Source organism: Arabidopsis thaliana, chromosome 3, assembly GCF_000001735.4.
Source record: "Arabidopsis thaliana chromosome 3, partial sequence".
NCBI lineage: Eukaryota > Viridiplantae > Streptophyta > Magnoliopsida > Brassicales > Brassicaceae > Arabidopsis > Arabidopsis thaliana.
Window position 1 is genome coordinate 20,000,097 of NC_003074.8, and position 15,864 is coordinate 20,015,960.

The 15,864-nt window shown below is 36.5% G+C and overlaps 4 protein-coding genes across 6 annotated transcripts; 3 read left to right on the forward strand and 1 right to left on the reverse strand.

Moving 5' to 3' along the window:
* Positions 1-724: 724 nt before the first annotated feature.
* Positions 725-5,184, forward strand: PAS1 (FKBP-type peptidyl-prolyl cis-trans isomerase family protein). Of its 2 annotated transcripts, NM_115261.4 has the most exons (20): positions 725-1,019; positions 1,133-1,217; positions 1,288-1,357; positions 1,451-1,548; positions 1,758-1,880; positions 1,995-2,027; positions 2,133-2,191; positions 2,304-2,385; positions 2,481-2,639; positions 2,736-2,793; positions 2,954-3,102; positions 3,212-3,309; positions 3,403-3,472; positions 3,554-3,613; positions 3,774-3,830; positions 3,908-3,976; positions 4,090-4,167; positions 4,261-4,362; positions 4,449-4,520; positions 4,656-5,184. In NM_115261.4, exons 1-20 carry the CDS (start codon positions 946-948, stop codon positions 4,965-4,967), a joined length of 1,908 nt encoding a protein of 635 aa, NP_566993.1. In that variant the 5' UTR covers positions 725-945; the 3' UTR covers positions 4,968-5,184. The 2 variants fall into 2 exon arrangements, with proteins under 2 accessions (NP_566993.1, NP_850701.1); NM_180370.3 differs by having other exon boundaries at positions 765-1,019; positions 1,133-1,357; positions 4,656-5,106.
* Positions 5,185-5,519: 335 nt separating this feature from the next.
* AtIPCS1 (Inositol phosphorylceramide synthase 1) lies at positions 5,520-8,158 on the forward strand. Its single transcript, NM_115262.3, has 11 exons — positions 5,520-6,034; positions 6,124-6,213; positions 6,457-6,543; positions 6,635-6,703; positions 6,788-6,868; positions 6,955-7,026; positions 7,112-7,172; positions 7,263-7,365; positions 7,440-7,582; positions 7,656-7,762; positions 7,853-8,158. The coding sequence occupies exons 1-11, from the start codon at positions 6,002-6,004 to the stop codon at positions 7,922-7,924; spliced, it is 918 nt and encodes a 305-aa protein (NP_190970.1). The 5' UTR covers positions 5,520-6,001; the 3' UTR covers positions 7,925-8,158.
* Positions 8,159-10,830: 2,672 nt separating this feature from the next.
* BSK6 (kinase with tetratricopeptide repeat domain-containing protein) lies at positions 10,831-13,670 on the forward strand. The gene is made up of 9 exons (NM_115263.4): positions 10,831-11,150; positions 11,231-11,439; positions 11,535-11,670; positions 11,791-11,924; positions 12,014-12,119; positions 12,224-12,309; positions 12,458-12,814; positions 12,905-13,018; positions 13,149-13,670. Exons 1-9 carry the CDS (start codon positions 11,066-11,068, stop codon positions 13,392-13,394), a joined length of 1,473 nt encoding a protein of 490 aa, NP_190971.1. The 5' UTR covers positions 10,831-11,065; the 3' UTR covers positions 13,395-13,670.
* On the reverse strand, positions 13,630-15,557 carry AT3G54040 (PAR1 protein). Of its 2 annotated transcripts, none has more exons than NM_115264.4 (3): positions 15,137-15,355; positions 14,589-14,909; positions 13,630-14,099 (listed from the first exon to the last, which is right to left on the reverse strand). In NM_115264.4, exons 1-3 carry the CDS (start codon positions 15,201-15,203, stop codon positions 13,936-13,938), a joined length of 552 nt encoding a protein of 183 aa, NP_190972.1. In that variant the 5' UTR covers positions 15,204-15,355; the 3' UTR covers positions 13,630-13,935. The 2 variants fall into 2 exon arrangements, with proteins under 2 accessions (NP_190972.1, NP_001326759.1); NM_001339648.1 differs by having other exon boundaries at positions 13,662-14,099; positions 15,137-15,557.
* Positions 15,558-15,864: the final 307 nt, after the last annotated feature.

Below are 15,864 nucleotides of genomic sequence, written 5' to 3' on the forward strand. Positions count from 1 at the left end.
TTGATTTCTTAAAGGTTACAATTTCGTACTATTGAAGACAAACTATATTTGCAAGAGAAGAAATTAGCTACCAAAATTAATACAGTATAGTATTCCCTCTTCTGTCACTATCTGTTCACTGCTTCTGCAAACCAATATTAAAACAAGTTGACCTATTTGCAACTATCTGTCTCCAATTATGTTTCAATTTTTGTGTATTTTGGATTTTCTTTGCTCGGCCTTTTTCCTTATATGGATTCTGAATGCTAGGAAAAAACAGAATAGAGTGAATTGGTTCTCACATGCATAGAAGAATTTTCAAGAGAAACATATTTGCTCAACTAACAACTACCAACCCATCACCAAATTTTCGTTTCATTTGTTGTACAAATTATAGACCCAAAAATGTTCATCCACAATCGATTGAGGTACCTCATGTACACCTATATTAAACATACAACATAATTCCAAAATGGTTTGGATCCGGTCTGGTTTTTTACTTTGAGGCAAATAACATTAGATTATTTAAGATTGAAAGCTCACAACTAGCCTTCTTTTAGGGCAAAGTACACGTAACCAATTTTTTAATTTTCATATCGAACTTAACAAATTGTAACCATTTGCAAAAATGAAGCAAACAAAAAGTACAAAACAGATTACATGGACTATTATATAATTGGAAGCCCGTTTGGCCTTAAAGCCCGTTAAAAAAACATATGTGTATTTTTTAGCAATATGTCTGATAAAAAAATTTAAAAACTAATCTTGTTTAATTCAGTAAGACATTTACTAGACTTTTCACAATTCAACACAGTTGTTGTTGGTTGAGCTACCCAGCCAGTATCAAGAGAGGAAGGTAGAGAGGAGTGAGAGAGAGCTTTGGGATCGATTTCATGTCGTAGATCTTTCACTCTGGGTTTGCGTTCCACAAAATCCTAATTCGCGGAACTCTGGATTTGATCGGCGATGGCGGTAGGCGATCAGACGGAGCAGAATTACTTGCCGAAGAAGAAGAAATCCGAAACGGAAGATGATAAGAGGTTCATGATTGTTTTATCTTCTTTGTAATCTATGTTTGAATCAGTTGATTTTATTTTGTTGTTGCTGGGAGTAGTGAGTAGATCATTAATTTGAGAAATTGAATGTGGAATAGGAGGAAGAAAATTGTTCCCGGGAGCTTGTTGAAAGCTGTGGTGCGACCTGGAGGAGGTGATTCGAGCCCCGTTGATGGTGATCAGGTTAATAATTTTGGTTTTGTTTTTGCTTCTCGTGGTCAATTTTGGTTGTTTATGAGTGTTTTTTCGTCAGGTTATTTATCACTGCACTGTACGGACACTGGATGGTGTAGTTGTGGAATCTACGAGGTCAGAATCTGGAGGTGAGATTGATTGATGAAACATTTCTCAGTAGGGTGTTGCTTTTAGCTTTTTGTTAGGGGCATCGTTGAATGTGTTGTTTGATGTTCCTTCAGGGAGAGGTGTACCGATCAGAGATGTCTTGGGAAACAGCAAAATGATTCTTGGATTGCTCGAAGGAATTCCCACGATGCACAAGGGTGAAATTGCAATGGTAACTCTAAAAACTCTTTAAAGATCAGTGTCGCCTCAATGATAACGTTTGTGTCTCTTTACTCGGCTGCGTAGTTTGGGTTCTGAAGAGGGTCTTGTTGATTTACCTCAAGTTCAATGAGTCGATTCGCCAAATCTTCCATTAGCTATTTCAACTTACTTTCTTGATTCTCAACGGCTGAAAAGTCTTTATCTTTTTCCTTTTTTCAGTTCAAGATGAAACCTGAAATGCACTATGCAGAGATTGATTGTCCAGTCTCAGCTCCAGAAAATTTTCCAAAAGATGATGAGCTTCATTTTGAGATTGAGTTGTTGGATTTTTCTAAAGCCAAGGCGAGATCTCATCACTAACCAAGATAACAGTGCATTAGTTAGCCGAAAGACTCTGAAATTTTGCATTTCATCTGTTTTGACTTATGCTTTCCTTTCCTTTGTGTTAATTTCCAGATTGCAAGTGATGATCTGGGGGTCATCAAGAAGGTAGGACCTGATTTTCCATATATGTAGACATATCAAATGGGTCAGGGATGATGTATTTCTTGTTCGTACTGATGGCTCAAGCATTGCTTTCCTTTTCTATGAAAGATTCTAAATGAAGGTGAGGGCTGGGAATCTCCCAGAGAACCCTATGAAGTGAAAGCCAGGTAATTTATTCTTGATCATTCCTGCATTTTGGGTCAAAATATATTTAACCTTGTTTTTCCATTTGGGGCAACGTTGAGTGAAGTTTTAATGCATTTCTGTGGTGTATATTAGAATATCTGCTAAATCCGGTGATGGACACGTGATCTTCTCTCACACAGAAGAACCTTATTTCTTCACATTTGGAAAATCTGAGGTAATTGTTAAGTTTATGGGGCAGTTTTTACTCTCTGTCCATGCAAATCCATTCTAGTGGAATACATTTCTGACTATTGCTCGTCAATTAGGCAGGTGCCTAAAGGTCTTGAAATCGGAATTGGAACCATGGCTCGGAAGGAGAAGGCAGTGATATATGTTCGCAAGCAGTACTTGACTGAATCTCCTTTGTTGCATATAGATCAAGACCTTGAGGAAGTTCATTTTGAGGTTGAACTGGTACATTTCATTCAGGTAAGAAAGACAAATGCAATGCAATAAGAAAACAGTATTTTGTGCATTTAAGAATTGGGAAACTGAGCGACTGACATTCAAGTTCTCGCTTTGAAGGTGCGGGACATGCTTGGAGATGGACGTCTCATAAAACGTCGAATTCGAGATGGAAGAGGTATGTTTCACACTTTCTTTTCAACTGTCTCTTATCTGTTTCAACATGGTGCGGGTTTTTGTTCTTATATATCTTGCTGGGGCATCTGCTAGATTCCAGCTCTTGTTTATAGTTTATCCGCTAGACTATTCTGATCTACAACGTTTGACCAACTTATTAGGCGAGTTTCCAATGGATTGTCCTCTCCAAGATAGTCGTTTAAGCGTTCACTACAAGGGCATGCTTCTCAATGAAGAGAAGACTGTCTTCTATGATAGCAAGATTGACAATAATGATCAACCGTTGGAGTTCAGTTCAGGAGAAGGACTGGTCAGTTACTCCAACGTTTATAGGAAAACCTAGTGGAGTTCTTTAGACGTTTTAGTTGAAATATATCTCTACGCACGGACTGGTTAAGATTATTCTGTCGTATTTGCAGGTCCCTGAAGGGTTTGAGATGTGTACTCGTTTGATGCTACCTGGGGAGATTGCTCTTGTTACATGCCCCCCTGATTATGCATATGACAAATTTCCGAGGTTATACTCTTAACTGTGTAAATAACACTAACACGATAGTGTATAAACTGTTGTCGGAGAAATAAACGCATTTCATGTTTTCTTTTCTGATAGACCACCTGGCGTGTCTGAAGGTGCACATGTTCAGTGGGAGATTGAACTCCTTGGTTTCGAAACGCCAAGAGTAAGTTGGTCTAGTGTTGATACTTACCATGGAAATTGTAAACAGCTTCCGTTTCTTATAAGTCTAGAGATTCTGTCTCAGGACTGGACTGGCTTGAACTTCCAGAGCATCATGGACGAGGCAGATAAAATCAGAAGCACGGTATGGATAAAATATTCTGCTACCATTTATAATTTGACCTATAGTCCTAAATTTTTATCACTTCAGAATTTGCTATTAGCTAATCTTTTCTGCAATCAGGTCACACCAGATCTATTAATTTATGGTTCTTCTCTCCTTTTGGTTATACTATGAACTTCAGGGTAATAGGCTTTTCAAAGAAGGAAAATTTGAGCTCGCAAAAGCAAAGTACGAAAAGGTAATAGAAGTCATGTGATAACCAATTCCAGTATTAGCATTTGTTTCATTGTGTCTGAGCGGTAAATCCAAAACCAGGTGCTCCGGGAATTTAATCATGTTAACCCACAAGATGAAGATGAAGGAAAAATATTTGGTGACACAAGGGTGAGTTCCATCTTCTCATTACGTTTGTAGTTGCAGATACGTCTAGATTTGATAATATTAGAAGTATTAAGTACTAACTAGCTCTCGTATCCTTGCTCTGCTGATATTTGAAGAATATGTTACATCTGAATGTTGCGGCTTGCTTGCTTAAAATGGGAGAGTGGAGGAAGTCTATAGAGACATGCAATAAGGTAGCATTCAATAAACAATTCTCTTAAGAAGGCTTGATTCTGGAATAAGAGGTTGGGATTTCTGAGACCTTTTGTGCACCAATTTCCAAATAGGTTCTAGAAGCAAAGCCTGGTCATGTGAAAGGTCTATACCGCCGCGGAATGGCTTACATTGCAGGTGGAGAGTATGATGACGCTAGAAATGACTTCAATATGGTATATTATGCTAAACCTGCATATCATTATCTAGTGAATAGATTCAGAAATCTGCTTACTCACTGACTTATGTGTCTGTGTTTTAGATGATCAAAGTGGATAAATCATCAGAAGCTGATGCGACCGCTGCTCTATTGAAACTGAAGCAGAAGGAACAGGTCAGTGTTTGAAAACTATCTCAACCAAATGTCCACCCGAATCGAGTTCATTAAGGCTACTTATGGTTTGGGCTTGTTTTGCCAATTTTGTTACTTAATATAAGATCTCTGAGTTGTTTTCTTTTGAGCTCACAGGAAGCGGAGAGCAAGGCTAGAAAACAGTTCAAAGGATTATTCGACAAGAGACCGGGGGAGATAACCGAAGTTGGTTCAGAAATAAGAGAGGAGTCTAAAACTATAGAAGAAGTAGATGAGACAAAGGATAATGATGATGATGAAACACTGGAAGAAGAAGGAGCTACGACAGTGAGCACGGAAAGGAAGAGGAAATGGTCGGAGAAAGCCTGGCCGTTTCTGAAGAACGTGATGCTCCAAATCGGAATCCAGCTTGGTGTTGTTCTGATAGGGATTTTGATTTTCCAGTTTGTGAGCGCCAAATTTACATGAGAGAGATATGAATGAATAAACAAACCAACGGCACTGTAGACTCAGAAAATATAAAACTAATGGATTAAACGTTAAGCTTAATGTATTTTTGTTTGGTTTAGTTTATGAAAGTAGTTGCTCAAAGATGGAATTATTTGCACCACTACACGATCCTCTCTTGCTTCCTCAAGTGATTGGTGTTTGTTTGTTTCATTCAAATTCTACGAGATGATGACAAGAAAGAAGATGTTAATGTAGAACATGACTTAATTGTATAATCTCCCAAAATTTATTCATTAGTCATCTTTTTATCCTATAGGTAATAGGATTATCCTACTGTATAGATTGTTGTAATGATTAGTGTTAGGTTTTTGTTGAAAAACAGTATCTACTTTTCTATTTTTTCTACTTTTAGTATAAGATGTTTTGGGAAAACGAATTATTTTACAAAGAAAATGTTTTGTACATATGCAAAATATGTATATAAATATGCTTTAACGAATTTTATGTTGTAGGAAATGTGTGATTATATAAATCAACTTTAGATAACACAGAGTAATTAATCCCACCCACCAATCATCCACTCGGCTGAATAAAATGTCGCCACTTTTAAAAACAAAAAGAAAGATTAAACCGTTTTCTCCGTGTGGAACTCGCGTTTTATCGTACACCCAAAACGTTGCTTAAATTGATTTTGCAAAACGCTGATTTTGCTTCTTATCGGAGATTTTTTTGGGGGCAACGGAGAAATTTGTTTTAGGGCTTTTTGCTTATCATCGTCGTCTCAGATCCTGCTAAAAGGAAAAATCTTTTGTTCTAGATTTCTTCACTCTCGTCTTTTGATCTCTTGGGTTTTTCCCTGTTGGTGTCACCATCGTTCTCGTTTCTTCGATCGATCGTTGAGTCACCGGCGTTAAGCCCGACTTGAGTTCCTTAGATAATTTTAAGATTAGGTTGTAAAAATTTGAATTTGGTGGGTTTGGTTTGATGATGTTGACCCAAACTGTTGGGGTTTGAAGTAATATGGAAGTGGAAGATTAACAAAGAAGAAGATAATGACGCTTTATATTCGCCGCGAAGCTTCCAAGGTTCGTCGTTTTTTTTCTTTCTGATTTTGCTTCCTTGCGATCATATTTGTCGTAATTGGCTGAATTGTGGTGGTTTTGTACATTTGTAGCTATGGAGGAGATTTTGTTCGGAAATAACAACGGAGATTGGTCTCCTCGCTGAGAACTGGAAATACCTTCTTGCTGGTCTTCTCTGTCAGGTTTCCATCTTTTAATCTGAATTCGACAGCTTTTTGATCTTAGTGTTGAATGATTATGGTTTGTTATACCTATTGTAACTTTAGGCTGTGGGAGAGATTAAAGCACAAGACTTGAAATTTACCCTATTTGTTTTTTGTTTGTTAGTTGTTGGGGTGTATACTTTTTACCAACCTTTATGGGTTCTTGGCTTCAGTTTAGTTTCCCATTTTTGACACTTTTATGAATGAATCTGTTATGTGCAGTATATTCATGGTTTAGCTGCCAGGGGAGTTCATTATATTCATCGGCCAGGACCAACGCTTCAAGATTCTGGCTTTTTTGTTCTTCCGGTTTGTCTCGATTATTTCAGCTGGTTTGGTTGATCCCTTTACTCTTTTGAATATCATACTTAAGCTCTTCTTGCTTTGTTTGGGGTTTTAGGAGCTTGGTCAAGATAAAGGCTTCATAAGTGAAACTGTGTTCACTTGTGTATTTCTTTCATTTTTCCTGGTGAGTTTCCTCAGGATTTATGTCTAGTTCTGTTCTGGCGAAACAGCGTTATATGAATGGTTTGTTTTGTGTTAAAAATTGCAGTGGACTTTCCATCCTTTCATCGTGAAAAGCAAGAAGATATACACTGTGTTGATATGGTGCAGGGTTCTCGCCTTCTTAGTTGTAAGGACTCTTTGCCCTTTGCTACTTAAATGCAATTTAAAGCTTGCTCGTCTTGAAGTTTGTTTGCCAATTCTATCCATCAACAGGCTTGTCAGTTTCTCCGTGTTATAACATTCTATTCAACTCAGCTTCCTGGCCCTAACTATCACTGTCGAGAGGTAAAAGCTAAATAAAGGTCTATTAAAGAGGGTTTCATCCATATTCATGTGTTTATTCTGGTGAGTCTCTTGTGTTAACTTACAGGGTTCTGAGCTTGCCAGGTTGCCAAGGCCACATAACGTTCTTGAGGTTCTCTTGCTCAACTGTGAGTTCTAATCATTTCTCCTTCCCTTAATACAATTTTTGGACGTATGTTTCTTCTAGTTCGTATGTGATGATACGCTGATCTTTTCAGTTCCTCGTGGTGTGATATACGGATGTGGAGACCTGATTTTCTCATCGCACATGATATTCACACTAGTCTTTGTCCGCACTTACCAGAAATACGGTTCTAAAAGGTACAAAGTTTCTCTAGTCACATCGTAAAACAATAACCGGACAAAATAATAGCTTGTAAATGTCTCTCTCACAGGTTCATAAAGCTGTTAGGTTGGGTCATTGCCATCTTGCAAAGCCTCTTGATTATTGCGTCCCGTAAACATTACACTGTTGATGTGGTTGTTGCGTGGTATACTGTGAACTTGGTTGTCTTCTTCCTCGACAAGAAATTACCAGGTCTGATCTTTTACTTGAGTGTTTACTTGCATAAAACCCACAAATTTTCTTATATGATTTTGTTTTAAAACAGAATTGCCTGATCGAACAACGGCATTGCTCCCTGTGATCTCAAAAGACAGAACCAAAGAAGAGAGTCACAAACTCTTGAATGGGAACGGTGTTGATCCTGCAGATCGGGTACGCATTTGAATTTGTATTCAGTGATAAATCCGACTGAAACCCCAATAATTGATGTTAATGTGTATAAATTTCCTTGTGGTATTTCAGAGACCGAGGGCTCAAGTGAATGGCAAAGACAGCAATGGAGGTCACACTGATAATGCTACTAATGGCACATGAGATCTCTGCTCGACTCTAGTTTTCAGGTTTTTGATTGTTGTTAAATGTTGATGACATCATTATTGATCCAGAAAAGAGCGCGATGCAGTCTGTATAGTTCCAGTTCCTTGTTTCTCAAGCAATCCGATGTTTGTGTAGTAGTGGCTTTTAGGGATTTCACAATTTGACAAAGGATAACATGACTAAAAACAGAAACATAACCATTTTAGGTTAACATCAAACGTTCGCTTAGCTATACAATCAACTGCCCAATTGGGACGATGACTTTTTTCTGTTTATTCTAGTCATAAATTCATCCCAAATCAGAATTTATTAGTGTACGTGTTTTTTTGGTTTGTCTATAATTATGAAACCGCCTACAAAGATCTTAATCTCACCGTCTAAATTTTAGTTAACAATCCAAACCTATATATACAAAAAGAGATAGTTAGGGGGTGAAGTTTGAACAAACAGAAACAATAGGGGTGAAAAATGGGAAGAAAATGAAAATGAGAATGAGAAAGGAGGTGGGAAAGAGGGAACGTGGAGTATGTCGGTAAGGAATGTGGTCAAAGGCACATACCATGTGGGCTCACATGTTTCACTATACTTTGTCATCCAAAATCTCTCTGTCTCTTTCACGTTTTTTCGGTGCTCGTACAATTTTTAGTTAGTCCCTAAAATCCATCTAGCCAAATGTGTATTCTCGGATATTTTGACTACCTTCATGATATAAAAGTAATCCGATTCTAATTTAGAAGTTCTAACCGTTTCGTATGTTACTAATTGAATTTGAAATGAAGTCGTAACCGATACCGATGTTTATTAATGTATGTGTGACAACTTCAAAATACAACATGCTAATTGAATATATTCAAAAAAACAAATGTAGGATAGAACATGCTAAATGATAGTCCAACATATCACTTGTGTTTACAAATACTCTGATATTTTGGTAATATAGATCACTAGAAATGTTATAAAATTCTCTTAATAGCTTTTCTAGTTACTCTACCGATCGAATAATATTTCGGACCCACTGCTTGAATGCATATATATTTGAATTTGATAAAGTTGTCTTCTTTCTGTTGTAGGTGGATAGTGTTTCTTAGGTTTCGGTGTCACATTCTCAAAGATTATGTGGCGCTTGACAATTGGCTTGAAGATACAAACACACTGACATAGAGATGTATATAATAAACATGTATGGTTGGTATGCATGCAATGATAATGATCGTTAATTAATTGTTCTATGTTTCACAAACGAGTGATTTCATTTTCATGAGTCATGATGCCCTTTCTTTTTGGCTGGAAAATATTTTTCTTTCTTTTTCACTTTTTCTTTGTGGAATTCTTCTAATTATTGTTGTAGTATTCGAGTGATTATGATAAAGAGGGTCCTTTGGTGTGTCATATATGGGTAGTAAAATCATTAATTCAAAATGCAGAAAGAAAAAGACATTATCATTATAACAACTGTCTGGATATGGTGTTGTTTTATGAAGTTCTTGATTTTCAACCTTTATTATCACCACTTTAATTAATGAGCTATATTTATCACTCACGTTTGGACAAAGCATGGCCATGGGGGCTCTACATATATCAGAGACCAATCGAACTTAAGAAGTTTAACGTGGAAAAGTTATTTAACGGCCACTTTACCCACACACACATGCAGTAATAAGGTCGAGATATTGTGGCCTCAAGACAATTTTCAATTATGTGTTTTTGTTCAAACTATATATACGTCCTTTTCAAAAAAACATCTTAAATCATTTCCAAAATTCAGAAATGAAGATTACGTGTATATGTAAAACATTTCTTCACGAAAACGACAACTTTTGAATCAGTGAAAGTTGTTCGCAACAATAATGGAACCAAGTTCATGTATATGAATATATTTTTTCTTCGTAAAAAGTTGTTCATGAGATTTGATATATATGTATGAACCAAGTTCACATGTAAATATGTAATATATATGCTCTTCATATCATATACATCTCCAAGGTTTGATCATTTGCAAGTTTGGTGGGTATTTTGCTTGATCTACAATCAGAATCAGGATGGAGATCTTCTTTATATTCGTTAGCCCAAACAATGTTAGACACAACAACAATGTCTTTTTTGAGATCGTACATATTAAATTATAGTGCTTGAAGAGAACGGAAAGAATATATATAATGTCAGCCATTAGAGTTTTTAGTTCATCGTTATACATCCGTTAATCGTTTGCTCAACAACCTTAACATATATATGCTTTTATAATAGACACTACTTTTATAAAAATCTATTTTCATAAAAAAGTCTCAATTTTTAGGACAAGAATAGCACTATGCAACTTAATAATAGGTGAGTTTTCCTAGTTGAAATATTTAATATAAGATTTGTGATATTTTTAATTTCATTACAAAGTATGAATTCATAACTTCATAATACTCCAAAAGTCAGCCAGAAATATAATAATTATAAAATCAATCGCCAACAACAAATGGTCTAATGATGAAGTTCACGCGGTTTCAACTTTCAAACATGAAAAAAGTGTTTCTGCTTTTTAAGCCTTATTTCAACGGTTAAATAGTAAAAGAGCTTCACTATTACAATTTCACCCTATGGTTTGATTTTAGCTCTTTTATAAAATAATTTTTTTCTCATGTCTAACATTTTTTCTTCATTTTTAAGCTTGTAATTCAATAAAACTCGAAAAGTATACAATAAGGAAAAAGGACTTCTTGGGGTTAAAATCCCGCTAGCTTAGTTTTTGGGGGTTAAAGTTCCGCCGGCTTTAGTATTTTACCATGTATTCCTCCCTTGTATTTCACCTTTGGATCAATCTTATGAATTATTCAGAGGAAAAAGAAAAAAAAAAAAAAGAATTTAAAAATTGCCAAAGTTTTGTGGAAAAACAACTTTCGGATAAAAAACATTTAAATATTAATTTAGAAAAGAAAAAAACAATTCTCTTTGTAGAGGGAAGTCTGAAAACGCCGAGAAGAAGACGAAGAAGAAGAAGAAGAAGAAAGCTTGAGACTTTCTCTCTGTGTGCAATTTCGAAATCGATAAAGACTTCAACTTTCGGTTCTAACAATGACAATTTCCGTATAGTTTGATTTTGTCCACCTCTTTCACCGATTACCTGATTTCATCGCTGGCGTTAGTCATCAAATGGGAGCTCGTTGCTCAAAGTTCTCATTCTGCTTGTTCCCTTCTCACTTCAAATCCGCTTCAGTTCTCGAGTCTCCTGATATCGGTCTGCTTCTCCTTATTTCCTTCTGTGTTTTAATTTTGAAGGTTTTGTCTGATTTATGTTTTCTTCTCTCTTGGTTAAAGAGAATGGAGGAAAAGTGTGGCCGACTTTTAAGGAATTCAAATTGGAGCAGCTGAAATCTGCGACCGGAGGTTTCTCTTCAGACAACATTGTATCAGAACACGGCGAGAAAGCTCCAAACGTTGTCTACAGAGGAAGGCTTGATGATGGTCGTTTGATTGCTGTCAAACGATTCAATCGCCTTGCTTGGGCTGATCATCGACAGTTCCTGGTAAATTTCGAAAATCTTCAATGCCCTTATCACCAATCTCTGTAAAGATTTGATCTTTGGGGTCTAAATTGGAGTAAATGTTGTTGTTTGATTAGGATGAAGCTAAAGCTGTTGGGAGCTTGAGGAGTGATAGATTAGCGAATCTGATTGGATGTTGCTTTGAAGGAGAAGAGAGATTACTAGTTGCTGAGTTTATGCCTCATGAAACGCTTGCAAAGCATCTTTTCCACTGTGAGTAACTTACAACGCTATTCAGTTTGTGTGATTTGAATAATCAGAACAAGGTTGGTTTCATAGGGTTTGTGTATTTTCTAGTGCTGTAGTTGATTGAATGATTCTGTATGTTTTCAGGGGAGAATAATCCGATGAAATGGGCGATGAGATTAAGAGTTGCATTGTGTTTAGCACAAGCATTGGAATATTGTAGTAATAAAGGGAGAGCTTTGTATCATGATCTCAATGCTTACAGGGTTTTGTTTGACAAGGTTAATATATTGATTCAATCTTTCTTTATCTCTCTGAGTGATTTGTATTCAAAGTCGTAAATTTTGTTTTATCCTTTGTTGGTTTACAGGATGGGAATCCCAGGTTGTCTTGTTTTGGACTCATGAAAAATAGCAGAGATGGGAAGAGTTATAGCACAAACTTGGCATTTACTCCTCCAGAGTATTTGCGAACGGGTAAAACTCTCTCTGCTTTGTGTTTATATATGTCCCTTAGCTTCCAAAATGTTTCAGGGCACAAGCTTCTTAAAGCTAAATCCACTTTGTTCATCTTGTGCCAGGTAGAGTTACACCAGAGAGTGTTGTATTCAGTTTTGGAACCGTTTTGCTCGATCTCATGAGTGGAAAACATATTCCACCGAGTCATGTAAGTTCTCTATTAATACAAGATATACAAACTTTAGATGTAATACAGGACCTGGCTCATTGTGTCCTGCTGGATAGTTGTTGGAAAGAATCTGTATTTCAATCCTTACTAAAACCCAGTGACTCTCTCTAACCTCGCTTCTATACAGGCGCTTGACCTAATCAGAGGCAAGAACTGTGCAATGTTAATGGATTCTGCTCTCGAGGGTCATTTCTCAAACGAAGACGGAACTGAGCTAGTACGCTTAGCCACACGTTGTCTGCAGTATGAAGCTCGAGAAAGACCAAATGTGAAATCTCTCGTGACTTCACTTGTCACACTCCAGAAGGAATCTGATGTAGCTTCCTACGTTCTTATGGGTATACCCCATGAAACCGAGGCTGAAGAAGAGTCTCCGCTTTCTTTGACACCCTTTGGTGATGCATGCTTAAGAGTGGATCTTACAGCCATACAGGAAATACTCAGTAAGATTGGATACAAGGATGATGAAGGAATTGCCAATGAGGTGTTAATTTATTCCTTCCTTTCGCTCACGGCTTAGTCTTTTGCATTAAGGACTTGTTATAAATATGGTTTTATTTACCTTCTCCTGCAGCTCTCGTTTCAAATGTGGACCAATCAGATGCAGGAATCTCTCAATTCGAAGAAGCAAGGCGACTTAGCTTTCCGTTCCAAAGATTTTACAACCGCGGTCGATTGCTACACTCAGGTAATATCTCTAAATGCAACATACCTCTTTAGCATTTGAATCAAATACCTCGAATTTTGATGCCAAGAGCCATCATGGGGCTAGACATTCAGTCATTAAACTGAAATGGCTGGCTTGTTATGTTGTATAGTTCATAGATGGGGGAACAATGGTGTCACCAACAGTACACGCACGGCGGTGCTTGTCATATCTGATGAACGACAACGCACAAGAGGCTCTGACAGATGCATTGCAGGCACAGGTTGTGTCTCCGGATTGGCCAACCGCCTTGTATCTGCAAGCGGCTTGCTTGTTCAAGCTGGGTATGGAAGCCGATGCTCAGCAAGCTCTTAAGGATGGGACTACATTGGAAGCTAAGAAGAGTAACAAGCGCTGATAAAATAGCGTTTTCAAAAGCTTTTGTATATGCTTTATTTTGTTTCCTTTCTCTCTATTTCCATCTATATGCGCATACATACACATATGCGGGTGTATTTATTATATATGTGCATATACTTTTGATGCCTTGTTTGTTGTATTTATTTTTTAGTATGCCTCATGGGAAGATCTCTTTTATTATTATTGAAATCATAAGTGATGAGAAAGAAAAAACAAATTGAATCCTCCCAAAATTATATGAAGTATGAAAATATGAACCAATAAATTTGAAATATGCGATTGCACTTGGCATACGTATATTTATTTAACGAACAAGACAACACACTGGTATACGAAGTTGTTATTATACAGTGAAATGTTGATTAAGAAACATAAACAAAAATCAAGCTCACTCTGTATCCTTCTTCTTTCATATGAATCAATTGATGATATCCGTATCAAATCATAGAAAATGTAAGATACGGTCCATTATATATGGATCATCATCAATCGAAAATATAAATATAAAGTATTAAACACATGTGGAATTAATGAACATTTTACATAGAAGCCGGAGCTAGAGCAGGAGATGAGACTTCTTCGGAGGTGGGGCCTGGTGCAATTTCGGAGACAGGGCCTGGTGCGGCGCCGGAGCTGATGAATTCCATCATCGAACGCTGGGGATTCATCCGTTGAGCATCACATAGATCAGGTAAAAATGCACCTGCGTGTAGTCAATATTGGTACGTTACGTCACTTTTACAATTTTGCATCATTTATTTACGACCAACGTACACTATTACATTAAAAAAATAATTGTGTTAAGTGAAACATAACCATCTATAGCTCCTACCGAAATTCCTTGCTTTGAAGATACGAAATACCGAAAAAAACATGAAAGTGAGTTTCGTGTGTAAGAAACACGAGGAATCTACGAAAACAGACAAATATTCGATTCTTACTTCATTAATAAGCCATGATAAAGATCATAATTTACACACTTTTTACTTTTCTAGTTACGGCCATTCCTTGAAAAACGTTCTTATTTTGGTACTACATTATTTTCACTTATTAGAAAATAAGAATGAATTTCGTAACAAAACTTGTGGCAAATAAACTATAATTAAATCTTCTACCAAAATTTCTTTTCAACAAATAATCTCTATCATTTGACAAGTTTGGCCATGTATGCATGAGTTATTATGTATGGTACCTTCACCGGCGGCGAGGTTGAAATAGAGATCAAGAATGTTAGGGCAATAGTCCAAGCAAGCGGATGAGCAAAGCTTAGCGGCGAAACCTGCCTCCATCAAGGAGTCTGACGAGATCCCTACGGTTTTCCGATCAACCCCACAAGCGGAAACGCACTCGTCGGTCTCCACGTGGTTTACAATCCCTTCCACGTCCACTGCGGAAGTGCGGCAAGTGAATTCTCCGGCGACATTAGCCGTCTCCAATATACATCTTTTCCCGGAAGCGGATATTGAGAACGAGCACATATTTGTTGGCAGATTCTCGCAAACAATGTTTTCCCCTACAATTTATAGAAGAGAAAGAAAAAAATACAATAAGAATCTTAAAAATCAAAGATTCGTATGAGAATTAACGCTTTCTTTTTTCCTATGGTTGATCTTATATCTTTCGTGTAATTGGTCAAACTATGAAAATCTAGGGTTCTTCCTATGCTGATCTAAAGACTGATGAAGATTTTCAATCCAAGACGTTTTGATGAATGTAAAATATGAATATGTTTGTACGTACCTATAGCCGCATGGAGAAGACTTGAGAGAATGAGAAAGATTGGCAATTTGAGGGAAGAAAAAGACATTGTTTCTGCGTTTTTCTTTTCTCTCTTCTCCTCTGTCTCCTTTTCTTGATTTGTAGGGGTTAAAGATTTTGAACCTCGAGATGTTTTCAAGGAAAAATGTAATATAGAGAGAACGTGGAAATAGGACGCGTATATGTTGAAGGGATGTTGTGGGGTGTGTGTGTACATATATACAAGAATGATTTGTTAAAAATATTTGAAAAAAGAATGATTTGTATTTACTATTTAATTTTTTTGCTTTATGACATTCTCTATCTATGGTGTTACTATAATAGTAAGAATTGTATTTTCTTTTGTCAACAGTAAAGATTACATTTTGTATAGTAATTGCAAAAAAAAATTCTTGTGTTCTGTAATTTTTCTATTTTAATGTCTTTGTAATCTAATTGATATTTATATGCATATTTTGTGGAAATCACAAAAAAGTCATCAACTTGGACGTGGGATTCCAAAAAATTCTCATTTTGTTAATAAAATAAACCTAATTCTAGTGTGTTCAAAGGTTGACAAAAATTTGCATACGAAAGATGATTTATATATTGTCGAGTTGCTGCTATGGTTAATCAACGATTCAATGAACTAGAGCTTTTTAATCCAGATTAAAATACTTTAAATGATATTAACATGAGTCATTATGTATTTTCAAACTTTTTTTTATTTA

What these genes read in the sequence shown, in the direction of transcription:
- BSK6 (NM_115263.4), top strand. Translation starts at nt 11,066, where the DNA reads ATGGGAGCTCGTTGCTCAAAGTTCTCATTCTGCTTGTTCCCTTCTCAC. An exon ending in TCCAGAGTATTTGCGAACGG is followed by an intron (nt 12,120 to 12,223) that starts GTAAAACTCTCT and finishes ATCTTGTGCCAG; the next exon opens with GTAGAGTTACACCAGAGAGT. An exon ending in ATGAAGGAATTGCCAATGAG is followed by an intron (nt 12,815 to 12,904) that starts GTGTTAATTTAT and finishes CTTCTCCTGCAG; the next exon opens with CTCTCGTTTCAAATGTGGAC.
- AtIPCS1 (NM_115262.3), top strand. Translation starts at nt 6,002, where the DNA reads ATGACGCTTTATATTCGCCGCGAAGCTTCCAAG. An exon ending in GGGTTCTCGCCTTCTTAGTT is followed by an intron (nt 6,869 to 6,954) that starts GTAAGGACTCTT and finishes ATCCATCAACAG; the next exon opens with GCTTGTCAGTTTCTCCGTGT. An exon ending in CCTCGACAAGAAATTACCAG is followed by an intron (nt 7,583 to 7,655) that starts GTCTGATCTTTT and finishes GTTTTAAAACAG; the next exon opens with AATTGCCTGATCGAACAACG.
- AT3G54040 (NM_001339648.1), bottom strand. Translation starts at nt 15,371, where the DNA reads ATGTACACACACACCCCACAACATCCCTTCAACATATACGCGTCCTAT. An exon ending in TCTTCTCCATGCGGCTATAG is followed by an intron (nt 14,910 to 15,136) that starts GTACGTACAAAC and finishes TATAAATTGTAG; the next exon opens with GGGAAAACATTGTTTGCGAG. An exon ending in CAACCTCGCCGCCGGTGAAG is followed by an intron (nt 14,100 to 14,588) that starts GTACCATACATA and finishes GACTACACGCAG; the next exon opens with GTGCATTTTTACCTGATCTA.
- PAS1 (NM_115261.4), top strand. Translation starts at nt 946, where the DNA reads ATGGCGGTAGGCGATCAGACGGAGCAGAATTACTTGCCGAAGAAGAAG. An exon ending in TGGATTTTTCTAAAGCCAAG is followed by an intron (nt 1,881 to 1,994) that starts GCGAGATCTCAT and finishes GTTAATTTCCAG; the next exon opens with ATTGCAAGTGATGATCTGGG. An exon ending in TTGGTTTCGAAACGCCAAGA is followed by an intron (nt 3,473 to 3,553) that starts GTAAGTTGGTCT and finishes ATTCTGTCTCAG; the next exon opens with GACTGGACTGGCTTGAACTT.